Genomic DNA, 27,255 nt, shown 5'->3' on the forward strand with positions numbered 1-27,255 from the left:
GGCTGTTCAGCCCTTCTCCCCAGTCCAGAGAAACAGCATCCCTGCTCCAGGCTGTCCTGAGAGAGGCCTGAGCCTCGTTTCCCACACACACAGCACCCACAGTAACTTGCAAACAAGAAATAAAGCACATGGTAAGCCCCTCTCAAAGGTGACAGCTCGCAGCATAAACAGGAAAGCATCACCAAACAGCCTCTGCCACTTGGGAGAGCTCTGGGAGGGCCTGTGCAGAGATTTGAGGATGGACAACTGCAAATGTTAACCCAGAGATGACCACAGGCAGGGAAGTGTAATCTGGATATAACCTCTGAGTAATGCCTGAGAATGTGCAGATCAGGATCCACCGCCAGGAGAGTCCCTGGGTAGCTGTGGGTATTATGGAATGGGGAAAATGCAGCTGATGGGAAATTTTCCATACAAGTCATACCCTATTAGCTTATTTTAAACCCAAACCCATGCGTGACATTTACTTAAATGACAATCACAAAGTGACAAACAAAAGCAGCACCTGGAAGAAAGGACAGACCCTTTCTTGTGTCCTAACAAGAAGAATCCCTTTAGTTTTTCCAGTGAAAAAGCAGCAAACTCAGTTAGATTGCTACATTGCAAGTGTTCCATTACAGATGCAAAACTTATTAAATCTAGGAAAGAACAATGAAGCCAAGAACAAAGTCAAAACCCTTGACTTTTAACTCTGGCATTGCTTTACACGCTGATTTTGTTTCAAGAACTCAGAATATGTATATTTTTAAGACACATTTCCAAGTCTTTTAAGACTAACTATAATAAACTCACATGTGTTTATGACTTGAACAAAAGACACAGCACAATATAGTTTTGAACTGTTTATTTCACATGTTCCATACCAGTTTCTTCAGTTAAAAGTTCCTAGAAGAAAATGAAAAAAAAAAAAAAAAATCATTGTTACAAATGAGTTTGCTTCAACAGCTCAAGTAAATATCTTTTACCAGCTGTGTAACCATCCTATAAACACAAGGTACAGACTGTCATCCTAAAAGCTGGATTTGGGAATGGAAGCTCCCCCTGCAAGAGTCAGAGGATAAGATAAACATACGTACTTGGAAACAATTCCATCATTTTTCGCCAGACGCAAAATGGAGTCATCTGATTCACCCTGTAAAAAGAGAAAATATTCCCAAGTGTCCAAATAATTGCTGACACGTGGAAGAGAGGCAGCTGCAGTAGTTAATGCAGATTAGTGTTTTCAAAATAAACTGTTAATTCTTTGTCATCCTTAAGGGTAAGAAATTGCTTTAACTGCATAAAAATATGCATTTGCATCAACAACATATATTTATGGGTAAGTGGATTTGTGATGAACTCCTCACACCATTTTTAAGTCAAGCTAATATAATCTCCAGGAATTATGAACAGATAAAAGACAGGATTAGTACCTTGGTATACGTTCTTAAATGAAAGAGAATCACTAGCATCCTTTACTTAAAAACCAAACAAACATCTCCAGAAGAAATTGATTATTCCAAGTTAATCCAAGGCCCTGGCACAGAGAAGCTGTGGCTGCCCCATCCCTGGAAGTGTCCAAGGCCAGGCTGGATGGGGCTTGGAGCCACCTGGGACAGTGGAATGTGTCCCTGCCCACAGAAGGGGTGGAATGAGATGAGCTTTAAGGTCCCTCCAAACCAAATCTTTCTGTGATTCTGTGGATTTGTTCACATCTTCACTCTGCCTTCATGATCCCCAAAAACCACTGCGAAAACACACTCCATACAGTTTTCAGGGCCAAACACACATCTAATTAATTATTAATTCTGCAGGTCAGGAAGGCACTCACCATTCTCCGGATCGGGCCACAGATCGCATAGGTCTTGAACTGGCCATTCACTCTGCCTGTCACCTTGTCCACCTGCAATCACAGCAAAGCTGCTGCACACAGATTCTTACAAAGCTTTACACCCTCACATCATACCTGCCAAGCACCCAAAGTTAAATACTGCAGAAAAATACTTGCAGTGTTGAAAAAGTAAACCACAAAATTTCAAGGCAAATACTGAAGTTAGAAAGTCAGCTACGGTGATCTTTGCACAGCAGATCTGTAGCTACATAGTGCAGCCAAAATTTAGTGGATCACACAGATTGACAAGAAATGGTGGCCAAAAGATAAAATATCTGAGTTCTGAACAAATGGAAAAGCTCTGTGTAAAGCAGATTTTCCTGCCTTTACTCTTTTTTTGTTTCTTTTAACTAAGGTCTTATCATGGAAAATTGAACTGAAGTGGGAAGGGGACGGACTTGTTACATGGGCAGGAAAATGTCCAAGCTGAGAGACATAAACTGTCTCACTTTCTCAAGCTGCTGAGAAATTTAACAGGAAAAAGACTAAACAATATAAATCATGGAATTAAACAGTGTAGTGAACCCTGTAATACCAGGTAGGTTCATTTCCATATTCTGCTCATCTCTGATCCTTTGAAAACAAGGAACAGGGATCACTGAAGGAATGAAACATGGTGAACAAGAAAAGTATTTACCATAACAACTACAAGAAATCAGAACCAGGGTGGTTTTTTAAAGGTTTTTTTTGGTGAGATAACTCAGGAGACTCAGATTCTTAAAAGATATGGGAATGTGATCTCCCACTCAAGAACCAAATCAAGCTCTGTAGTTCATAAGCTACAGGAACATAGTATCCACAATATTCCTGAAAGCTGAATTTAATAAATAATTGGGAAAACCTCCCCCAAACCATGGTACAAGGAGCTTAAATTAACTGAAACCCACATGTATCAAATGGGAACCAGCACGAGTCAAGATCTCTTGTGACTTTCTTTACTGAATTACTGAAAATACATCACAAACTGTTTAATTACATAACTTTTATCAAAATGTTAATAAACTCACCTCAGAAATGTTTATCTGAATGGAAGCATGATCCTTAGCACCAATGATTCTGTTGCTAGCAGAGCTAAGGAATAAAACAGGATAGACTTAAACAAAAGGAAACAGGCAGTGACAATGACAAAAAAGCTACTAGAGCCAATTCTACAGGCAAAATAAAATTGCACAAGACATTTAGACAGTAAGAGTTTAAGCTTCCATTACTTAGAAGATTAAAATGCAGTTTTAAGTGCTTTTAAAGGAAATTTTCACTAGTAGCATCACACTAATTTGTCAATTATCCCTTCACTTTAGTATCTATGTGCCCAGTTCACCTTCATACAGTGTACAGGACAGTACAGGCCTTCAAAACACACAGAATGTTGTTTTCTTTTCTAAAATGCAACAATACAGCCGTCAAGATAATGTGTAAGATTAGTTTCTATGCCTTTTTTGCTGAGAGCCACTACAGCTGTCAAAGACACTCAGGGTGAAAATGCTGAGGAATCACAGGCTGTAAAACATGTTTGATTTAATCTAATAAAATTCATACAAGTGGCTTCTTTCTAGTGACTTTTTAAACTGACAGAAAACTGATTTCCCTCTCCCCTCACAGCTATTTGCTGCCACAAAAAGCCCCTTCGCACAGGTGGCCCGGGCCTCGGGGGCCACTCCAGCCCCTCGGTTCCTCAGGTTCCTCGGTCCCTGCTCACCATTTCCGAGGGACATAAAGGTCCACGAACTCCCCAGCGTCGTTCTGCATCTCGTCCTGCTCCCTGCTGAGGCACTAAGCAGAAGCTCCTGGAAAAATCATGGAATATCGCGGGTTGGAAGGGAACCACAAGGATCATCGAGTGTAAAGCCTGTCCCGGCACAGGCATCCCAACAATCCCTCCCTGTGCATCCCTGGAGTGCTATCCAAACGCTCCTGGAGCTCTGGCAGCCTCGGGGCCATGCCCACTCCCCGGGGAGCCTGGGCAGTGCCTGCACCCTCTGGAGGCAGAACCTTTTCCCAATATCCACCTTCACCCTCCCCGACACAGCTCCAGCCCTTCCTTCACGTGTTGTCGCTGGCCACAGCGAACAGAGCTGCCACCGCCGTGAGGTGATGCCGGAGCCCAGCCCGGTCCACGGCGTGCGCGCTGCAGCCGAACCTCGCGGGGAGAACCGTCCCCGCCGCCCCCGGCCTCGGCAATCATCCCGGGGCCCCGCCGCCATCGTCCCCGCCACCGCTCCCGGCCCCGCCATGGCCCCCATCGGCTCCGCTGCCACAGCTCCCGGCCCCGCCATGGCTCCCATCATCGTTCCCGCCGGGCCCGCTCCCGCCGGCCCCGCTGCCATGGCTCCCGTGGCTCCCACCGTCCCCTCCACCGCTCCCGGCCCCGCCGCCATCGCTCCCGTGGCTCCCACCGTCCCCTCCACCGCTCCCGGCCCCGCCGCCATCGCTCCCACCTCGCGCGCGGCCGGGCGGAAAGGAAGAGGCGTGGCCGGACACGGAATGACGTCACGGCCCCGGGGGCGCTTCCTGCGGTGCCGCGTGACGTCACGGCGCGGGCCATGGCGGCGCCGGCCCAGCCCCGGCCCAGCCCGCCCCACAGCGCTGCCGGCTGCCCAGGGGCCGTGGCGCCAGGCCTGGCCCTTATGCGGAGCGGGGGTCGTGCCCCCCGGGACAGCCCCTCCTTGGGGGTGCACGCCTGAGCGGGCCCCTCAGGTGACATTCCAAACGCACCTGGGCGCGGTCCCGTGGCACCTGCCCCAGGGGACCCTCCCTCGGCAGGGGCGTTGGACTGGATTTCTCCAGAGCTCCCTTCCGTCCTGAACCCTTCGGTGATTCTGTGACCAGACCACCCCGGAACCTCGCAGAAACCCAAAAGAGCATTCCGAGCTCCTGGAGAGGGTCCGGCGCCAACGATGGTGAGGGCTCTGGAGCATCTCTCTCAGGAGGAGCTGGGCCTGCTTAGTCTGGAGGAGAATGACAGGGGAGCTCCTCAATCCGTACAAATATCTCCAAGGGGTGGCAGAAAATGTTGCCAGACTCTTTTTAGTGATGCCCAACAACCGAACAATGAGAAATGGCTATAAACTAAAACACAAAAAATCCTGCCCTGAGGAATTAATTTTCCTTTAAGGGTGGCAGAGCACTGGAACAGCTGCCCAGGGACATCGGGGCATCTCCATCTCTGGTGACATTTCAAACCCAACTGGACACATTCCCGTGTCACCTGCTCCGGGTGACCTGCCTCAGCAGCAGGGTCAGATGGGATGATCTCCAGGGGCCCCTTCCAACAACCACCCATTCTGTTATTCCAAAATGAGACATTTGCTTACAAACCATGTACCAAAACAGGTTTTATTTCACAGCATCTTAATTTCACAGAAGAAAAAACAAAACAAAACGAAGAAAAACCAAAACAGGCTACAACTCAAGACTTAAATAATGGAATATGACAAAACTAGAAGAGTTTTTGTTTACAGGAAAATGTACAGGCTCTTTTCAAGAGCATTCTCCGTGCTGAGCCACCCCAGCAGCACCTTCACAAAGCACCAGACCCCCCCTTCCCCTCGGTGTAAACCTGTTTCTCTTCAGAGCAAGAGGAGTTTGGCTGTGCAAACGTAAACCGGCAGCTCGGGCTGGCTTTGGGTCCCGCGCTGAGTTTGTGACAGACGAGGTACTGGTAGTCCTTTGCCACATGGTGGCAGCTTTTAGGTGAAAAGAGAGAGATTCCCACACAGGACTGCGAGCTGCGCTCTGGGAACGGGAAAGAGGCGGATCCCTGCAGAAGGGCTGCTCCTGCACAGACACACTCGCACCCCGTGCACAACCCCAGGCTCCGGGCAGCATCAGCCCGAGCTCTGCCAGACGAGGCTGGCACAGCCCTCGCTGCCCCGCGTCATCCTCGGCCCGTGCTCCCCAACGCAAGCGTGTGCCCAAGCCAAGTTCTGAATAACTGTGAGACAACATTCAGCTTTCTGTAATTTAATGCTCCTTTGTCCCAATTTGTTCTCCTGGAAGAAAACAAAAGCTGGCCGGTTTTATGACGTAAACCCGCAGATTCTGGGAGTGTAATTACAGCCCAAATGGCCACTTGAACTAGACAAACTTTCACTGAATAGACTGCAAAATGTTGCAACCCAAAGCACATTTTGTTCCCTTAGATGGTGAGAAAGGAAAGCTAATTTTGTTACAGAAAACTCTTTATACATTAAATAAAGAAGTTCCCAGAGGAATACACATTCAGATTTCATTCATACTAATCAAGCTGTTCTGTGAGAAATTTCTTTGCTCTGTTGTACCTCTGTCCCCTCCACAATGCCTTGGGAAGTGGTGGACCACCTCAGCTGTCTGCACCACTCCTTGCTAATTTGAAGGCTCATTACACACTAGATGTTTAATACACCACTATTTCTGCATGCAAGGACAGCTATATTCAGTAGAAAGTTTAACTAGTAGGCAATTTTTTTAAACCTTTTGGAAGATAACTGGCAAGCTTGTTGTCTAAGCTATTAGCTACCATCTCACTTCTGGAGACTGGAAAGTCCTTCTGTGTTAAAGAAATCACAAGCATATTAAATTTTACACAAATAATTTGAAGCTACATACAGCTGAGCACAGTTACAAAAGGTTTGATAGTCACTGTAATTATTATATACGTAGAATACACTTTGAGCCCCACTCAGAGAGGAAGGGGCTCCAGTAAAGTTTGCTGCAATTCTAATGAAGCCTAATCAGCTTCAGACAAAACACAGCTGAAGAGCAAAGATTCAGCTTTGGTTTTGGCTATGACCAATATTTAATACAAGGAACAGGAATTTACATTACTTTACATATTGGATAGCGAGTCCCCGACCTCAGCGTGAGGTCTGGCAGTTTATGAGTCAAACTTAAATTTCATCTTTCTCAGTTGGAATAACCAAGTATCAGCTTTGTTCCTTGCAAACGGACCCAGTAACTTGTATCATAATATTGCTTCAGAAAATAAACCCAAGAGCCAATACCACAGAAGGTTCCACGTATAATCATGAAGTCATTCCCAACCTGGATACTGTAAAAATAAAGGAAGGAATAGCCAAAGAGCAGAGAAGTTATTTGAGCTCTGTGTGTGCACTAGAGAGCTGCTGGGCACCAGCCAGTAGTGGCTGCTCAGATGTGCAAGAAATGCCAGTTTTTATGAGGACAATCACAGTGATGCAACGCTTGGAAGAACAGAGAGTAAAAAAGTAGCTGTTTAAATAGCGAGCATGCTTTGTTTCATTGGCTTCAGGTGGCAGCAGTAACTCTACTGGCTTCATAAGACCATCTATAATACAGTCATCCTAAAAAAAGGTGCTTATTTCAGGCTACAGAACAGTGAAACAAATAAAACCCTTAAATGTTACATTTGACAGCAAATTGCTCTTAGTCAAGTGCTCATCTTTCACTCAAGAGCGAATCAGGAGGGCAATCACTTCCCAGATACCTCACTCAATGTGTGGTACTTCATGACAGGTTTTCAAACCACTCTTCCTTCTAAAGTAAAATCTATATTTTTAAGGTATTTATAGTAAATAAATTGAAATGGAGTAATTTCAATCTCGCTACTTATAGATCATAGAGTAGATGCTCTGTATATTATTAGTGCAGATATACTGGAATTGTTTCCCTTGTATGCAAGGCCAATGCAGGTAAAGAATAAATGGCTATACAAATTCAGGATTCCCCCCTAAATAACAGAACTAACTTAAAAAGCACTGGTACCAGACCAGCCAGTTTTAGGCACATCTTTAAAAAAATAAAGTATGCATTTCATTAATGTAAAAATGTGAGAAGGTTCTTAGAAACATCTGAACTTTATGGTGCACTGGAATGGAAGTGATGTTCCTTCAGTTTCAAGGAATACAATAAAGGCTTAAAACAAAACAAAAGAAAAAGAACCAATACCATAGTATTCTTCATAGGGAAGAACAGTTTTAGTAAAACCAGGAAGATAAATAAGGAATAATAAGCAGCCATGACAGCTGACTGGTGAATATTTGTGCTTTAAATGTCCAAAAGAAAACAAAAGTTCAATAACTCTTCTCGTACCGTCCCCAAGATTTGGCATCTGTGTCCATAGACCTCGACAGTTCCCAACACCCTGCAGCCTTCCCAACGAGCTGGAGCCAGTGGCACCTCCACCAGCAGCATCCCAGGGTGGGATCCCAGCATGGCTGGGACGGAGCTTTGGTTAAGACTGTTGTGTGAGCCGTCTGTAATGAGGTAAAACTTGGTTTTCAGGGAGATACAGAGCCAGTTCCAAAGCTACGAGGACGGTGAATTCGAAACCGATGAGATCCCTTCTGTTGAATCTGAATCTCTCTTCTAGTTTCTATGACAGCGGCAACAAAACAAAACACAGGAGGGGAGAAAGAATCAGTTAATCCAGGTGATTTCAAGGCATTGTTAGATTAAGTCAGTGATGCACAGCCTGAGCTGTATCTTCAGAATCCAAACCAGCTTATCAGCTCAGCTGTGACACCCACACTACAGTTACTGCTTCTCTGGCAAACATATCCAAGTGCAAAAATAACTTTACTGTAGGATCAGTAAGACACTAGCCTGCACCAGGCAGATAGTTTTAATGAATTAAAAAAATAAAGCAAGGAAGAGCCCTAACGAGCCATAATACTGGCTGAAGGAGCTGGTCTTTCATGCAAGCACGTGCCACTGAAAACCTTGCATTTAATCTTTGCCCAAGAGCTAGGGAGGAGGTTCTGACAAGAGCTGGAACAAGGCTCACGGCACTTACATCTATTAGGTGTTTAACTTCGTGTTTCCTGAGGTCACTGCTGATCTTGGCTGCGAGCAGAACGCAAGCACCAGCACACAGTTTGCGGTTCTGTTTGTTGAGTTTGCCTTGGAGGACGAGCTTCTCAAAGTAAACATAAGCCATGGAGACAGTCACTGGCTCCAGACTGCACTCCTCACTCAGGTTTCTCATCTCTCTCTTCAAACTGGGAATAGGAGAAAAGACAGCCCCCCAGACACGACAGATTTTATTAAATGTTGTAGAAATACTGCAGCACAGCAACTCCGAGGAGCATATGGGCAAGACTTCTGTTTGGAAAACCATGACAAGTATTATCCTAGAGTGGAAAAGCCCAGCTGGCAGCAAGCTGGTGCTGATGCACAAACTGATTTCACCTGGCTGACAACATCCACTGTGCTGGAACAATTCCTCATCTGCCCATAAACACCAGAGCTTAGCTGCCTCACTGACACACAGGCTATGGCTGTAGGATTCCTTCTGGGCTCCCAAACTGGTCTGTGATTCATATGAGAAGAGTGAACCACTCTGACCTACAGAAAACCACACCAGAGCCCTGCAGATGATGGCAGCTGCTGCGCAGAAACCTGTCTAGTACACACCTTGTGTAAGAGCCGGGTGTGAGGGGAAGGCAGCCTGCTTTTCACACTTCCCACACAGCCAGACCTTCACCTCAGCATTTAGGCAGGCTTGGAGGTGGATGGCTCCTCTCAGGGCTGCCCCACACTGTAACTGCACGATCTCTGCACAAACACACTGCTCTGAACTGCTGCAAAGAGGAGCATGCAGGACTCAGGCAGAACAGACTGCCCAAACAAACCTTCCCCTGGAGCTGAGCTACACCTTGCCCTGGTGACTCAGCAGAACCGTGTTTAAGCTGGCTATTTCAACAGGCTCTGATTGCATTCATCTCCCTGTAACACCAGCAAGATTACAGCTCTCTGAAGGTGCAACAGTGCATCTCTTGGTGAGGAGCGACCAAATGCATTTACTCAAGGATGAGAAATTCTGCGTGGCCTCCAGAAAAAGCTTTTCTTTACCAAGTCTCCCCAGATCTAACACTCTTTATCCTACAATCTTGTTAGAGTCTGTGGTCATCAGTGAGTCTGGTAATTGAAAGGCAAAAATAGCCAGAGGGCCCAGAAAGCCAATCCAGTTGGAGTGGGATTGCACTGCAGCCAAGCAATCAGGTTACAAGTGTTTGTTTCAAAGCTAATGCTACTCCACTGTTAATTGGCTCCTAGTGTTAGTACACCACAGTTGGTGAAACAAAACCCTTGAGGTGGAACTTTGAAAACCAACTGTTACCCTTTCTCAGCATCCTGAAGATTCCAGTACAGGGCTGTCATCCTACAGTCAGCTCAACTGACAACAGGAGATTAGTGTTTAATCATATATGCTATTAATAGATTTAGTATTTGCTCCATACAAGTGCAGCCTCAGACAGTGTGGATGATGTTCTTGTTATTCAAGGCTTATTTCTTACCTCCTAATTTTGCTCAGTGTCAACTTGATATGAGGAAACTTCTCTCTAAAGGTTTCATTCATATCCTTTTTAAGGTCTGAGGGTTTCACATACTCTATGACTGTAGTCTGAAATGCAAGAACAAAATTTATCATTTGTCTTGTGAACAGGACTGACAGCCAAACAACTGTTCCAAAAACACTAATGCCAAGGCAAACTTGAGTTTTATTACTCGCAATTTAACATTTCTAAAATGTCCCAAAGTTGTATACCAACTATAGACAAAGTCTTAAAAAATATAGTAACCAAATGCCTACAAGAAATAAATGACAACATGAAGACAGGTGTCAGGTTGGCCCTTGACAAGCTCACTGTACAAACCAAACTATTTGTATTTTTCCTGATCAATAATCAGAAAAAACACTTTGTCTTCCTAGGGGAATTTTTCTTCCTCAAAAAAACTCTTTATAGGAGGATCTGTCAGGGAGTCTCTCCTCTGTGCAGGTATGCCAGTCACTCACCATGTAAGAGGCAAAGATGAGAACACGTTTATGTTTTCCACAGGGCCACTGAGGATCATCCAGAAGATTTGGATCGTACTCTGCAGCTTCTCCAGCTTCACTTCCTGAGGGAATGAAGAAATCACATTGGGTCAGCAGATAAAGAGCTTCAAATTCCCTGTTTACTCCTTAAAAAAGTTTTCAAATAGCAAATGTTAAGTGTTGGCAGATCTCACAGTACAGACAAATTGCAGCTACAGGCACATGTTTGCATTTCATAAATGCACCAGTCACTAATTAAAACAATTAAACAAACTATACAAACTCTTTCTCCACCACAAACACACCATGCCTGACACACAATTTTAGATCTAGTGCAAACTGAGTTTGCATCTACAAATATACCCAGAAAACAACTGCCCAAGACTGAATTCTTTTGCCTGTAGCCTTAAGAGCAGAGTTGTCAGGTTTGCTCTTTTACAAATGAGAAGGGATTCTTGGCACAAACTCTGGCTTCTGCATTGTTACTGTGCTAGAAGGCAAGGAGAACCACCTGGATCCACGCACACCAGATGTTTCTTGGTGAGTAACATAAAACTTTACATTCCCAAGGAAAAGCTTTGTGCCTCTTGAATGGCATAAACAGAACCAGGCCAGATATATGGAGGATGTACGGAGTTTGTGGAAGCCTCAGTCCTAAGGCTCATCGTTTGCACGGCACTAATGAGCTGCAGCACCTCCGTCCCAATGACACATGGACCACTTGCAGTTGTCTCAGACAAATCTCTGCCTTTTCTGCTGTGTGCACGAGTGATGACCGAGCTGCCTCCTGTCCTTACCAATGTCTGTCCCTGCTGGTATCGTTTTTGCTGTCACAGGTTTGTATCTTGACCCAGGAAGACTCCGGGGAGCACTGGCTCGACACGGGGGAACAGCACCGTAGGCGTCGGCTTTGCGAACAACCAGAGCATTGGTCGGGTACAAGAATTTTGCATAGGACACAACCTGAAAGAAGAGCAGGTTGTGGTGGTTAGGGGGGGAAATTCACTGAAAAGCTTATTTCAAGACATCTAGGATTTTCCAAATTAGAGTCCCCTAGAGGCTGGATTTGGGAGTGGGGACCTTGGAACTGTGAGAGAGGAGGAAGGGAAAAGTTGGATGAGACATGCCTCGTTTCCTCAAGTTTAAAATGAAGTGTAGAAGATTTGGTGGGATGGCAAAGAAAAGGCGAGAATCACGAGTAAATTCTGGCATTATAAATTTAACTAAAGCAGTATGAATTTCATCCATATTTCTATCAAAACTTCACTCACATGTTGCCTCAGATAGCAAAATCAACTCAATTCTCCAGAAACAGAGGCAGAAGTGATCATAAGCTTCAGCAGCCTCCTCAGAAAAAGCATTATGACAAGCCACAATTTCAAATTATGGGCCTAAAACTTCCACTGCTCTGAAAAGCCACAGCTCTCACATAATGGATAGCAAAGCACTGCATAAATTGATTTGTCTCAGCATGAAATGGTGAAAAAATCAGTGTCCTTACCTTGCCATCAGCACCCAGCTCTACTCCTTCCAGTCCAAGCACCATCTCAGTAGATACTGAAACTCCCCCAGAAGGATGTCGCTGTTTCTGTCCTTCCATTTTCAGATCACTAAATGCAGGTAAGAAAGAGCACAATCAAAAAATGCAAGCCCAGCTTCCCATGGAAAACACCGACCAACACCACCAGGTCAGAGTTCTCCTGCGTGGAAACAAGCCAACCCCTCAATGCCACCTCCAGGAGAACGTTAGTTTTTAACTGCTCTTTTCAAAATGTGGAGATGTTTGTTAACCAAAGAATCAAATTTCATTCCAGTTTAACACAAATCTACCAATCTACCTATTGAAAATAAACTGGTTTTAGGACGATCTTGATGCACAAGACCACACCATTCCCAACCCTCTAATGCTCCAACACCTAACACCAAACATGATTTACATTACTTGTTTTCCAGCATTAGAAACCTGCCTTTCAAGTGCAATTTTGCAACCCCTGTGCACACAAACTCAAGCTAAGAATGAAGCTGCAGATCTCTGTGTTAGCGATGGCAGCACGTGGCTTTGTCACCAGTATTCCAATATAAAAAACCAGTTTTCAAGTGAAGAACTGCCTCGCCAGCTTGCAAGCAGAACAGCACAGTGCTCAGAACTGCTCTGAAATAGCTCCAGTGACCTCGCTGCCTTTCTATTATGTGGAGAATATTTTCCCATCAACTATTTTTATGGCACATATTTGCATACAATACAATTCCCACCACTAAGCATCCGTTTCCTTTGTCCATAAGTTACGGGCAGCACAGAAGTGACAACACAATTGTTTTGCCAGAACAGAACTAGTGTTTTCTATGGTATATTTGTGGATAACAGACCTTCCCAGAATGGACTTAAACTTCACAAGGGATTGAAGAAAGATGCAGGGAAATCCAGTTTGTGGGGTTTGTGTCTCATAAATGATCATACTGACAGTTGTAAACAAAAATGTAGTCTGAACACTAAAAGCAGTGTGAATCAGTCCAAACTGTTTCTGTGTTTCTTAGGTTGCAAATAGTGCCATTCACGGCTTAGAGCTGAGAAACAGAAAAGTATCTTTAATTTATTTAGGTGTAAATTCATTATAAAACCTTGAAGATTTCCACTGAAGGTAACAGCATCCTTCCCTGAAACTCCCTGCGCTTTTTTGCTGACACCATTGTTTGTGGCTCTAAAGACAGTTCATTTCTGACCACTTTAGGAGTATAGAAAACCTACACAGCAGCCAATCACATTATCTGTTCAAAGCTGATTCCAGAGATTTCACAGGACTGGAGTGCTTTAAAATATGAATAAACACGGTAGAAAATTCTTCCTTTTCCACTGTTTTTCTCTTGGAGTTCGAATGAACACTTTGACACTGTGGTAGTGTCTGGTTCTACTGCTCTGACAGCAAGCTCTTGTCCTCACACACGAACGGCAGGTTAAATAGGTTCACTTGCTTCAGAAGAGGAGACCTACACCAAGCACACTCATTTCAGAAGATCTTTTGAAACAACCGAGCAGACATTTCACAAAGCAGTCGAAGAGACTCACCTGATCCGTAACCCCTCCCCGTAAGGTAGGATAGAAAACGCCACACACAGTGTTCGTTTAGCACAGATTAACACTATCCTGTAAGCAGATGGGGAAAGATCAGGGTATGAATTAAGATCCAGAAGTTACAAAGCAGCTTTTTATGGGGTATTAATGCAAGGCTCTTCTTATCTTGCTCTGCAAGTCATAGATACCTCTATGGATTTCATGTTTTCAGAAAGCAGCAGAAGAGCAGAGGTTTCACGCTGACCCTGCAGGTCCTTGGGGCTCTCTCAAACCTCAGAGTTTAGGAGCTGCCATCACCTTGGGAGCTCCTCAAAGGAGATCCTAGTCCTTAAATATATATCTATGTAATTTTTACATAAACCTTGTGAAAAGATGTAGGTAATATTCTATATTTATATGAAACCTCACACTTCTACTAATAATAAGCATAAATGTAGCCTCCCGTTCTCTTCTGCTCAGCAACCATGAGCCAAGAATTTGGCTAAACCAAGTCATTCTCCTTAAATCCTCCTCAGCTCTGACCTCTGTGCCAGAGATAAGGAAAGTGAGAGAAATAAAAAAAGTGAAAGAAGAAAAGAGAGAATTATTTAACCTCCTCAGAGCAGGATGGCAGAATCATCAGCGTATTGCTGCAAACATAGCAGATAAGAGCACCTACTGCCTTTGATAGAAGTCTGGATGAAACTATCAGGGCCCCAGGAGCATCCTCTAATTCTACTGATATTAAATGTCTTACTGCATGGAACTGGAGGCTGCTTCCTATTGCACACAAGTACAGGGGAAACCTTGATCTCCACACGTTACCTGCTGTTCTTGGTGTCATACTGCCTCATGTTCTTGATGAAGTGCATCTTCTTCAAACTTTTGTGTCTTGGAGACCCAGATATATGCTTGGTTCTGCAATGATAAGAAGAAAAACAAACAAAAAAGCCAAATCTGTTAAGTGTCCTGCGAAAAACTCATGCCAGTTGTATGATCAGATGGCAGCACTAGCATGCAGGACCTCAGATATTGGCGTGGAAGAGGGTGGAGGGAGGAGAGGACTGCATGCAACGAGTTGAGGTTAATGCTGCTTTTGAAAAAAAGTACCTTCGTACACTGGCATATTCCACTATGTCTTCTAAAAAGTCTAGAGAGCAGCGCTGGGAGATAAAACGCCTTCTGCAAAATGTACAACACCACGAAGAGTGAACAGAATTAGTTCATGGCCTCCGAGTTATGAACTGCAACAGATCTACGAGCTCTTAGGACGCATGGCAGGCCTTCTGGATTTTTGTTTCGTTGTTGCAAGAGTGCTTAACTAAGAGTTTAAAATTCCTTAAAAGGCCAAGAACTTGTCTCCCCCTCTAGGACCCTTGAAATACATATTTATACCAACTTCATCTACAAGACCATTCATTATCTGCCACACAGAAGAACACCTACCTATAAGTTAAACAACGAAAAAGCTTCCAAATACTAATTTAAAATCTGACAAGAATGTCACAAAAAGATCTCCCCATCAAGGCAGGGGAATAAATCATTTGATATCAGTTTAAGTCCGGATGCAGGTATATCTGTATGATGACCAAACCATCTGTGTGCTTTCTCCATTCAGAAGAGCTGTCTCCAGCTGCAGGAGTGGGCAGACAGAGAGTCTGCAACTGCAGCTCTATAAAACTGACAGATCTCTCTGAGAAACAATAGAGAGGGTTATTAGAGGATGCAAAAAGTATTTGCACCCATGTGAAGTCTCAGAATGGAAGATGCAAGAATAATAGTAGGGCTCATGTGAGTTAGTGTAACCGTAATAGGATATTACGTTCAAGCAAAAAAAAATAGACTTTGCCAAAGTAAGATACATTACTATTGTCCAAGTCAAGTCTTTCTTTGTTGGTAGAGATTTACAAATGAATTATGCAATTTCCATAGGAACAATGCACTGCACCAGCAAAATGCTGACACTACAGCTATCAAGAGTCCATATTTTCTGCCTTTGTTTAAGCATACATTGTGCTACACTTTTAGCACAAGCCATGTGTTCAAGTCCAAGGTTTTCTTCCCAAGTGACACAGGAACTCAACTAATGGGCAATGCTGCCATGGAAGTCAATGTAGAAGCAGCACACGAGACAAAAGTTGCAGGACTCTGGTTTGACAAGACCAGCTGCTGGAAAAAAAAATAAAATCAAACCTCAAGCTACAGCAAAGCAGACTCACAGCTGCACTGTTCAGGCACTCTTAAAAGGAAGTAAAGCTCAGAACTCAGGTAGGAGGATGAAGAATTACTGTCCCTTTCTGCAAACACAAGGGAGGCAAACCCTCCCACAGGACTAACACCTTCAGTATTGCTAGAGACTGCCTCCTACAAATCCACAGCCATTAAGGTGCAACTGAGGAACATTCCTGGCACAGCTTCAACACCCTCCACCATCATTTCAGTTTTAAAATTATTACTGGTGTGCTGCTTTTCAGCAAGAATGGCACACGAACGTTTAACACTTTAACATTTACATGGCCCTCCAGTCTAATCTGGCATCTAAAATTCAACAAAAAACCCTTCATGAAACAAGGAAGTAACTGAAAATCTCCTGGCTTTAATGCAGTTGGTAACATCCAGAGTCTTCCTCCCCTCCCAGGGGAGACCTGGCTAGATGGAGACAGAAAGACGCCGTGTATGGCAAGCAGAGGAAAAACACAGCTAATGCCAGTGGGCACTGGTACAAATAAAGCACACAGTTCTGTAAAACAGGGCTTGGTGTGAGTAACAGGATGGACTGGGAGAGCCACAGCTAGATCCTCACTCCTAACTCCACGGTGGAGACTCATCCAGGGTGTTACACCCTCTGAATACCCCCTTGTTTTCTCAGTAACAGGGACAAGAGTGTCAAACACCTGAACCGAGAGCAGATCTGGAAGTAAAACCCTGCTGCAGTGAAGGGAAGATCCCACCCCCTGACTCAGAACCACAATGACTCATCCCCACTCTGCCAACAGGAAACTTCATTTTTAGCTACACTTGTAAATAATTTCTGCCCTCGGTGAAGCTGTCACCTTGGAGGAATCCCTGACACTGAGCCACACACTCCCTCAAATCTCAAAACGGGGTGTATGTAATGAATTCTCACTAATCCAGAATGGTTTGTAGGCCCATTCCAACACTTCACAGCAACACAGCACCCTCAGTGTGTTCTGAGAGAGTCACTAGTGCAGGACTTGGAGAATACAGCAACTTTGACACTTTTTGAGTAGTCTGCACTTATACATATATACACACACACGTTTGCTTTAGTTTGAGTGCTCTTCTCTTGCAGCCAACTCACATTTGGACAACAGGCTGCACAGGGTCACTCCAGCGCCTGCTAACTTTGATGACAAAAAAATGTCAAGTCACCTATCCTGTGCTAAGCAGCTTCACCTAGAATAACACTTCTTGCTATGGTCCATGGAATTTGAAGGATTTTAAGAGGTTTACACAGTGTGCTTGCTGCTGAAAGCAACCTAAATACTAAGAATACCAACATCTCTACATATGCTGAGTTATGTTATGCAGCCTTAGCCATGTGTGACCTGGCAATTAGAAACTGAAATAGCCAATATTAAAATGCTCTTGGGTTCCATGGAGCAGGCTGTAATTCCAACAGAAAGTTCAAACATGATTGTCAGCACGAGCCACTGCTCTGACAAGCCATAGAGGGTTTGGGTGCTTGGATGTCCCTGACCAGGAGCTCATTTTTGGGTACTCCCCAGCCTTTTATTTCAGGAGCCAATAAAGGCCAAAGCACAACTCTCCCAGACCATTAAAAACAGCAACTGTGTTTACAGAGCCAGCACCTCGAGGGGACCCATCAAGAGCAAAAACACACAGAGCACATGCCCAGAGATAAGGGGCTATCAAGTAGAGGAATTCTGGATTATGCCTTGGCTCGTTATCTCCATGTGCACACACGGGCTCACACAATCCAACACCACTGCCAAATCCCTGACGAGCTAAACACGCACTAAAAAAAGCCCAAAAAACCGCTCGTGCTCAGAAAAAAACACCAACAAATTCACTTCAGAGCTACATTCTGACTCCTGCCCTGGGAAGCGGTAGCCAGCCCACCATTATTCTTTCTGGTGGATCTCCCACTGAGGAAACCCAGTGTTTGAGTGCTTCCAGCTTCAGAGTTGTCATCTTCTGGTCCTGCCAGGGTCCCACTAAACTCTCTGCAGAGGCTGGACACTGGATAAGCAGCAGTGGGATCCCCAGCCCGGAGGCTGACGTAGCTCCTAAGTGTTCCCAGCAGGACAGGACACAGCTAAGAGCAATCTATGTATAGCAATGGTAATCCCTACATGTCCTGTCTTATGAATGGAAAAGAGAAAGCTTGTTAAGTCACTGCTCCACATTAGGGAACACTGACCTTTCTGATGGCTTGCCAAGAGTTTTCTCCCTCTTACCACCCGCACTGGGCTACCTGCAGACACCCAGGAGGACAAGGGTAAAGCTTTGGGATGTTCCTGCAGCTGGAAGTGTGCAAGCTGACCATTCTCTAGAAGGTACTGAATGCAAAAGATGCTTGTCCTGTGCTGTCAGATGTGGCTTCAGGCACAGACAATCCTCGTCCACTCCTGTTCCTTGGCCACTTACAGTCTTCTAAGGCACTCCCTTGGGCACCCATGACCCCAGTCTGCACTCACAGTTTCTGCAACAAACAGCCCTCACAAATCTCATTTTAACCCCTAAAAGTTGGGCCTTAACTCCCAATACTGGCCCTGACAGTGGCCAATGGTTCTTTCTTAAGCCTGTGTGCAGCTGCCATTTGGCCACTTCAGAGCTTCTCTCCATTTTGCCCTTCTGGTTCCTGCATTTCTGCCACAGCAGGTGAACAGACCAGCTGGCCTCCTGAAGGGTGAAACTGGAAGTTTCTGAAATCTCACAGCAGTTCTCCCCATCCTGGTTAACCTCCATCCCTCTCAGGCACAGGGCTGCACTCTGAGCCCCTCACACAGCCAGAGTTCAACCAACATTCAGCTGTTTCCACCAACACGGCACCCCCGGTTCATCTTACACTGTGATCCCTTATCCCCATCACCTCCAGGATCTCCAAGCCCTGCAAGAGGAGCGTTCAAAGATGCTGCCAAAGCTGGACATGGCCCTCCTCCAAGGGGCCCAGCAGTGTGGATTTGCTCCCAGTGGAGCTGCATCCATGGCCCTGCTGATGCTGCATGCACACACCCCAGGCACTGGGCTAAAATTAGCAGCAGGGCCGATATCCTCTGTTGCTCTTTAGCCATCCGTGCTGCTAACAGATGAGTGGAATGGGGGAGGTCAAGGATTTTTAATTACTGCGTAAAATTAAGGCCTAATAGAATTTGGTTTCCTGTTTCTGACTTGAGTTTTATTTTAATACGATGTCCCTTTGTAATGTCCTTTACAGTATGATCACATCTTTCAAAAGGCTGAGTTATTAATATAACAAGGGGAAAAAAAACGTTTATTGGTTTTTGGAAGCACTAGCTTAGAAACAACTGTCAAAGGTAATTTGCACAAGAAATCCAGATCCTAAATCCTGTTTACAACAGGAAGACATACCTGTCAGCTTTGTTTTTCCAAGACATATTTTACAGATTAAACTGTGCTGTTTTTATTCCTTATGGGCAAGACAACAAACATATATGAACTATGCTTGGGCTTCACTAGGTAAAATATAGGTATTGGGGGATTAAGAAAGCTACTAGTCATATTTAAGCTTACTTTTTAGCAGCTGCCATTTCTTCTGCAGCCCAGGAGACATTCAGTGATTTCAGGCTCGCATCCCAGAGCGTGTGAGTGGGAGCATCCCTGTTCTGCTATCAGTGCCCTGTGCCTCACCACCCTCGGCGCTCCCACTAATGAGTTCCCTGCTCAAAAGCAGATTGAGTACAGCTCACTGCTAGCAACAAGTTCTCAGTAATTACAGCCAAAAGAAGCCCGAGACTGCATTTACACTGAATCACATCAAAACCATGTCTTTGGTAAAACAAATGACTTCACAAAGGATCTGTGCCATGAAGTGCCCAGCACTGAGCAGGCCATTTTCATGGGTGGATGATTTCAGCTCAGATGTTCCTTGAGAGGCAGTGGCAGAGAAGAAAGACACTCTGCATCACCAACTAAGTGCACAGCTCAGTGCTCCTTCTTCACAAAGTCAGCTGCTCGCTGTTTATGGCACCACAAACGTGCATATGGATTGCAGGCCACCATCCCAGAAGCTTTCTGACATTGAAGCACCAGCCTGCCAGAGAATAAATACAAGTCTCACCGCAAGGCTAGTTTAACTTATTCATTCAGTAATCTTCATTTTAAAGGGTAAACTGAAATCAGCCACATGAGCATGAAAAGTACTTTTAGGCTACAGAGCAGGTCCCTTTGTGAGAGCCCAGGATGAAGGAGGACGCCTAACTCCTTCACCTTTGTATTCCTACTCAAGATTTGTTTGCAAAACTGACAGGGCACCAGGGGTTTTCCTGCTAGTCTGAAGCAGCCAGGAGAAAATCCTGCACTCTCCAACTCCAGTAAAGCTACATGCAAGGGAAGAATGTGTCACACAGCCCGTGCATCAGATGAGAATGAATAGAAATGAAGTATAATTTGAATGAAGGTGGAGACCGAGTAAGTGGGAAGCTCACTAAGCCTGGAGAGTTTTAAATACTAACAAGGAAAGAAATTAGATAATCTTCACAGCAGCTGCTACTTCATTGCTGATTCACAACCACATATGATTAAGACCTAATAGAGAATGAGCTTCATATTCATTTGAGTTTCATAAATCACATTGTTTTGGTGCTCAGAGTGTTTAGACAATGCAAGGAGAAAATAATGCCTTCCAGTAAGTATTGTGAAAGCCCAGCTGTTGCAACAGAACCACCAAACCAGATGTAAGGTTTGCTGTGCCCACGGCCCTCTCCCTAAAGCTCACTCCTAAAATCCCTGCTGCTTCTCACAAAGCAGACTAGATGTGCTGGCCAGAACACCACCAGTGTTCCTCCAAATTTCTCCCAGTTTCTGGAGGCATTCATAGCTCACCAACCTTGTTGCCCCCTGTGCTTTGTGCTCTGCTTACTCAGCAGCGAACTGCTGACCAAAACAGGCACGTGAAATGCAAAGAGTGTCCTTGATGACACTGTGGGCATTATGCTAGAAATATTCATGCACTTCACTTGGAGATGATGCTGTCATTTCATCATGTGCCTTGCTAAATAAAAGCCTTCAGCACAATAAGCTCCCAAGCTGAAAAGTAAAAGAAAAAAAAAAAGAGAATAAAGAAGCTCTGAACTGGGAAGGAGAAAATTAAAACTGGTGACTGGAGGAAATCCAATCAAAGCAAGTCCAGAGGGGTGTTTTTATGGGCACCTGGTTTTTCCCACTGCATCAGTCACCCCCTTCAATGCACAGTCAAAAGGTTGTAGCTTTACTAGGGAAAAATTTGTTGCTTAAACTGCAGCAAACACAACAGAGCAAGTGCAAATCTGTCTTTGCTGTTGAGCAAGCAGCCCTCACCAGCAGCAGTTCAGCCCATGCTGTGGAGACTCCAAAATGAAGCAGCTGCCCAGCTCTGAGGCAGGTCTGCAGCTTGGGTACCACCACCTGAGCAAGAGCTGCACAAAAAGAGCATTCCCTGGAGAAGAGCTCCCAGGATCACAGCCTCAGCAGCAGGGTTAGCTGACAGCAAGCTTTGAGTTTTTTGGCTTGGTATGTCTTGTGAAACAGAGGGCAAGCTGCAGGTTCTTCCTTTAATACCTTTTCAGGGAATAGACAAATTCCTATTACAGTAGGTTACAGTAATTCCAGGTGAATTCCAATTACAGTAGGTTAAATACACAATAGCTGTAAACCAAAGGTCAGGAGACTGGAGCTCTGTCTGCAGAACTGGCTTGACTGAGTGGCTTTAGCTGAGCACCCTTCACCTGCTCCATCAACAATACCTTGTGCTCATTAAAGAGCCCAAATTTCATTGTGCATTTTTAAAACTCCAACTACAGAGCCAGACACCTTCAGAACAACCTTCAAAAGAAGGCTCAAAAATATCTTCAAGCTCGCTCAGCCTGACAGCCTCACAGCTTTAACTGGTTGACAGATGGAAAGCGGGAGAACACAGTATTCAATATGCTATATATTTAATATACTATATATAACTAAATAATTACTTTTGATATACTATACTGTAACACTCCTACAGGACTTGCTCACTGGAGGTCTGAATGGGATTCCCAAAATTAAGTTAATCTGGTTTTTATATTTAACTTAGCATTTCCATTCGTGGCTGATGAGTCCTTGACTTGAAGCAAGGCAGCATCATTCTGATCACTCTCATCACCTCCTGCAGAGAGGAGCTTAGAGCTGGCATCCCAAAGCCTGCAGCATCCCGAAACCCCCTGCCAGGCCTCCTGCACCACTTCTCTGAAAAGCTGCAGAATCCATCCACAGGTAAAACCAGCTGCCAGACCAGTTAATTGTGCACAGACTTCTCCTGCCTGGAGAGCAAAGATCCTGAAAGCCTCTGGACTGCCTAAATTGAAGAGGTCAAATAACCTTGGTGTTGGAAGTGTCTCGGATTGCCTGACCCAGACTCATTCACAGGAGTGTACAGGATACAAGGACATGGATTTTCTGATCTCCAAGTTTCCTGCTAGGCATACAACTTACTTCTGCTTAATACACCTGGCTGGGAATGTCTACAAGCAGCTATAAAACACTTAATGTTGGATACATGTAATTCACCTGCAGTCAAGAATATGAGAGAAATCTGCTGAAGCAACCTGGGGAGGAGACTGCAGTCTAAACATTTCAGCTGACTTTTAAATGAAGTTCAGGTTTAGAATATGCTCATTTTCAGCCTCAAGCAGCACACCCCAGTCGACTGTTCACCTCTGAAAGGTCAAAACTTGCCATCTTTGACAGAGCTCACTGCTTCCTGAAAAGTACCACGTGCCCAGCTTATTCCAAATTAGGTTCAAAATTTAAACTAAGACTTTTTATTTCACCCATCTCAATAATATCTGTTTATTAGCAGAGAGGTTTAAATAAAAATATTTATATTTCTTGAAGTGACATCAGCAGCTAAGCTGACAGTAGGACAAAACAACACATTAACCACCATAAGTATAAAATCCTGATGAAGCATTTCTGCTGTTCCACCCACGGAACTAATCTGATCACACCTATGTCAGCAATCTGGTATCCAATTAACACTCAAAAGCAAAGTGTTTCTGTTATCAACTACTGTTTAAACTCCCACTTTCAAAATGACCTAAATTTGCTGATAAATCAGAAATGACTAAGCTATCATGAACACTCAGTTCAGCTCCCTGACCACTGAACTCCAAGGACATTAAAGCATCAGTCACAAATAATTTAGTCACTGTGTTTATTCCTAGGCCCAGCAAAATGCAGAAAATTATGGCAAAACCAGCTGCTTTCACATTACACTATAATGAAACCTCAGAAGCACAACAAGCATTGACATTCAGGGCTGTTGTTTCCATTTTTCATGCCTTCATAACCTGGCTATTTCCAGGGCTCTCTGCTATCTGTGTTTCTCCAGAAAGCTCAGCCAGTTTCAGACCCAGCTGCAGAAATCCATTAAAAATCTGTGAATGCTGATTTGTTCCCTGTTTGCTGCTTCCCTCCACTGCTTTCTGTGAGGCTCGTTCTTTGAAAGAACAAAAGAACAGAGCAAGATGGAAAAGGAGAAGGGAAGAGGGATGGCAAGCAGATCAGGCAAGCTGGTATAACAGCATTGTAATTTAAGATCCTGTAAACAGAAGCATCCTTAGGAAAATGAAAGTGGAAGGTTAGAGTCATTAAGTTTATAATTTCAGCCAGCAGCACAATGAAATTGAGCATCCAGGTTTGAATGGTGCCTCCTCTGCTAAGTTTCCATCCTAAAGGACCTGACAACCACGGAGGAACCCCAGGGAACTCCAGGTTACATCAGGTGAGCAGATCTCTCGTGCCCTGGGCTGGGCTGGGCTGCAGATCCTGCCTGTTACCAATAACTAAGCCCCAACTCGAGCAGAGGTGCTGTCACGCCCTGCCCTGAGCCACGCTGGCCGGTCTCATCAGCTTCTTGCAACCCCTCAATCAAGTCAAACAAGATCAAGTTTTGTAATAAAACTCTGCCCAATGATACTGTCAGTAGATAGAGATACTGATAGTAGATAGAGATCTCCATGGATCAGGGCAAGCCTCAGCACAGTGAAATTCCCAGACATGGCACAAGGCTGGTCACAGAACACAGAGTGAGTCTGGAGACCCTGCAGCCAGTGATCCTCGCGCATCTGAGGAAAATTCAAAGCAGCTCTTGACAGTGACTCAAAAAGGACTCTGAAGAGAACAGCTGCCTAAAGTGGGCACCAAGGTTGAAAAGGTCAGGATGGCAGTGCAGATCCCACTCCCTCTTCCCTCCACCAACTTCACTCCTCTGTACCTCTACATGATGCAGGTAGTGAATGATCCAGAATAGCAACATTGCTGTATGGCAAAACAATCCTCAGATTCCCAAGTCCCAGCAGAAGAAGATCCATTCTGTAACTGCTGACTTCGGAATCTTAGTTTGCAAACAGCTCAGCCAACACAGAGGGAGAAGGAGTAAAAGCACCGCTGTCCTGAAGGACATTCCTCCGGTGATTCCCTGAATCATTCCTGGTGTGTTTACAACAAGAAGAGATGCCTCTGCTCAGTGGGGATGGACAGATATTCTGTCACAGATCAAAGCATGAAACTGTCCAGTGAAAAATAAAGCGGTAAGTCCCTCATCCTGTAAATTGACAGTGAAATTGTCATTACAGGGGGATGGTCCATTTCACCCACTCCTGTGCCCAGTGTGACTGGGATGAGGTACATTGGGTCTAACACATCTCCACAGGCAGCACAAAACTGTCCTTTTGTCACAAGATGTGTGTGTCCATGTAAACATGTGCATCTTCTGTCTGATTGTTTCAGTGGATGTTCTTTTTCTTTCAAGATGAAAACCAGATGAACTCTCGCTTCAAATCACCCCCAAAAGTAGTATGCAAACTGATCAATACAATATACCCTTCCAGCCAAATCTTCCAAGCAAAAAAAAAATTGTGATTTATTTTGTCATTACTCAGACAGAAGCCTTTTGATTCCCTTGACTGCCTCTTGCATTTCTCTCTACCTTTTATTTCTGATTCATCATTCTTTTCAGTCAGATTGATTAGAATTACTGTAGTGGAACAGCTCAAACCTGATGCCAAAGAAAGAGGCAGAAAGAACACTAAATGAGAAGATCCTAGGAATATTTTTGTTCTTAGTGTTCTATTGACTTGGCATGGGAAGGGGAAAGATCATTGCTCCAGAACTCAGTATGGACAGGCACAACGAAAGCCACATCCACAAAGGGAACTGCGCTTTAAAACTCTTGATGCAAGACTTGCTCTCAAGAGCTTTGCCTACAATATTAAATCAATGAAATTAAATCACAGAGCACCTCCCGTGCTGGCTTTTGTGGACTAGGAGTGCTGGGTAGGAACTGTTCCACAACAATATCATCAGTCCAGGCTTTTCTGCTCAACAACTGCACAATGCAGGGCACCCAGCTGGCAGCCACAGCTTCAATTTCTCCAACAAACAAGGAGGGAAAGGTCCCTTCCATGACAAGAAAAGCAGTGGGTGGTAAATAACAGTTCAAGAGGAAAACACCCCAGGAGGGAAAACACATGAGGACCGTCCCCGCATTACTGACAACCAGCTATTTCTCTTCAAATTCACTTGAACCCCCAAGCTGGACATACACAGGACATCTCCACTGTGAGATGCACACTGAAAGGGGATACCCATCAACTGCAACAGCAAACTCCCCTGCTTTAAAGCACTGACAACATCCCTATTTCAGTTCACTAACAAAGCTCTTGAAGCCACTGTAAAGACCACGGAGACTTAAAGCCTTCGACACAACTGCTTATCTGAAGGCTCAGAGGGCCAGCTCACTTTACAGAGCTGTTTATGCAAGAAACGGCCTGAAAAAGAGTTCTTTCAGAGCTCAAATCCCCAAGATCTGAGCAAGAGCCTGCCTTCCAGTCGATTCGAAAACCAACACTTTCAGCCTGACAGAAGTCCCTTGGAAATGCAATGGTAATCCTGCTCTGAAGGCCAGAGCATCCTCCCCCGAGGCTGACTCCAAGTTCCCTGTGCACAAGCATTCATTAATACACAGTTGCAGAGACAAGCAGCAAAGAGCAGAAGGCACAACACCAGCAGTGTGGCCGGTGCACGGAGGAAGCGTCCTGCCTAGCAGTGACCCTACGAGCTTCATCTGGAAAGGGAGAAATGCAGAAACCGGGCTGGGGAAAAGCAGAAGGGAGGGTTCAGGGTACCGCAGACCTGCAGACAGAGCCTCAGCGAGAGATCCCCTCCGCAGATCCCCCTCATCCGCCGCTGCGCCGGCCGGGGCATCCTCCGCGTCCCCGGGCCCGAGCGGCGCTGCCGAGGCGGCGGCAGCGCTCCCCGGCCGGATCCCCGCGTACCTCCGGCCGGGCCGCCGGGGCAGGTGCTGCCTCCCGGGGCCACCGCGGGGCCGGCGCCGCCTCCCACGGCCGCTCTCCCCGGGGGCGCCCGTTTCCCATGCCCCGCTCCCCCCTCCCGGAGCCGCCGGCCGGCCGAGGGCCCTGGGAAAGTCCGGCTCTTCCCAGGCCCGCGGGGGTCCCGGCGCTTCCCACGCCCCGCGGGGTCAGCGCGGCGGGGGCGGGGGCTGTGGGCCGGCCCGGCGAGCCCCGTCCCCTCACTCACCTCTGCCGCTGCGCCTCCAGCGCGAAGCCGCCGCCCGCCGCGCTCTGCGAGGGGCTCAGCAGCCCCGGGGCGCCCGGCTTGGGAGCCGCCAGCATCCCCGGCAGGGCGGGCGGCGCCGGGGGCGGCGGGCACAGCGGGCCGCCCAGCAGCAGCTGCGGCAGGAAGATGCCCCCGCGGGAGGGGTCCGCATCCCCCTTGGCTCCGGCGGCGGCCAGCGCGGGCACGCCGGGCAGCAGCAGGGCGGGCGGCGGCTGGCATACGGGCGGCGGGGGCAGCAGACGCGGGGGGGCTCCGGCCGGCTCCGCCGCCGCCTCCTCCCCGTCGCCCGGGCCGGCGGGCGGCTGCGGCTTCTCGGCGGGCGGGCAGGGCGGCCGCCCGTCCAGGGAGATGTTGTTGAGGAAGAAGAGGGCGGCCTGCCGCCGCCGGGAGTCGCCCCGCTTGCGCGGCGGCGGCTGCTCGCGGGGCGGGCGGGGAGGCGGGGAGCCGCACGCCGTGGCCGCGGCCATTCTCCGAATGAGCCGCGGGCCGCCCGGGCGGGGCCGCTGGAGCGCAGCGCGGCCGGCGGCTCGCTCGCCCATTGGCTGCGTCGCGCCCGAATGCAAATGAGCCCGGCGCCCATTGGCCGCCCGCGCCAGGCCCCGCCCCCGGCCCGCGGGCCCGTGCCGGGTCCTGGCGCCGCCGGCGGGGGCAGCGCCGGGAGCTCCGCGGGGTCGGGGCGGCCCCGGCACCCCCGGCCTCTCCCCGGCCTCTCCCTTTCCTTCCTCGGCGACTTCCCTGCCGCAGCCA

The 27,255-nt window shown here is 46.4% G+C and overlaps 2 protein-coding genes across 2 annotated transcripts; both read right to left on the reverse strand.

Annotated features, from left to right (window-relative positions):
• Positions 1-829: 829 nt before the first annotated feature.
• RPS21 (ribosomal protein S21) lies at positions 830-4,369 on the reverse strand. Its single transcript, XM_040080044.2, has 6 exons — positions 4,306-4,369; positions 3,567-3,654; positions 2,878-2,941; positions 1,811-1,882; positions 1,077-1,132; positions 830-885 (listed from the first exon to the last, which is right to left on the reverse strand). The coding sequence occupies exons 2-6, from the start codon at positions 3,614-3,616 to the stop codon at positions 876-878; spliced, it is 252 nt and encodes an 83-aa protein (XP_039935978.1). The 5' UTR covers positions 3,617-3,654; positions 4,306-4,369; the 3' UTR covers positions 830-875.
• An 848-nt stretch (positions 4,370-5,217) lies between these two features.
• CABLES2 (Cdk5 and Abl enzyme substrate 2) lies at positions 5,218-26,975 on the reverse strand. Its single transcript, XM_040080197.2, has 10 exons — positions 26,470-26,975; positions 14,803-14,874; positions 14,518-14,610; positions 13,708-13,785; positions 12,145-12,253; positions 11,441-11,606; positions 10,623-10,726; positions 10,123-10,229; positions 8,619-8,823; positions 5,218-8,198 (listed from the first exon to the last, which is right to left on the reverse strand). Exons 1-10 carry the CDS (start codon positions 26,973-26,975, stop codon positions 8,058-8,060), a joined length of 1,581 nt encoding a protein of 526 aa, XP_039936131.2. The 3' UTR covers positions 5,218-8,057.
• Between the last annotated feature and the right edge of the window lie 280 nt (positions 26,976-27,255).

This window comes from Hirundo rustica, chromosome 16 (assembly GCF_015227805.2).
Source record: "Hirundo rustica isolate bHirRus1 chromosome 16, bHirRus1.pri.v3, whole genome shotgun sequence".
Taxonomy (NCBI): domain Eukaryota; kingdom Metazoa; phylum Chordata; class Aves; order Passeriformes; family Hirundinidae; genus Hirundo; species Hirundo rustica.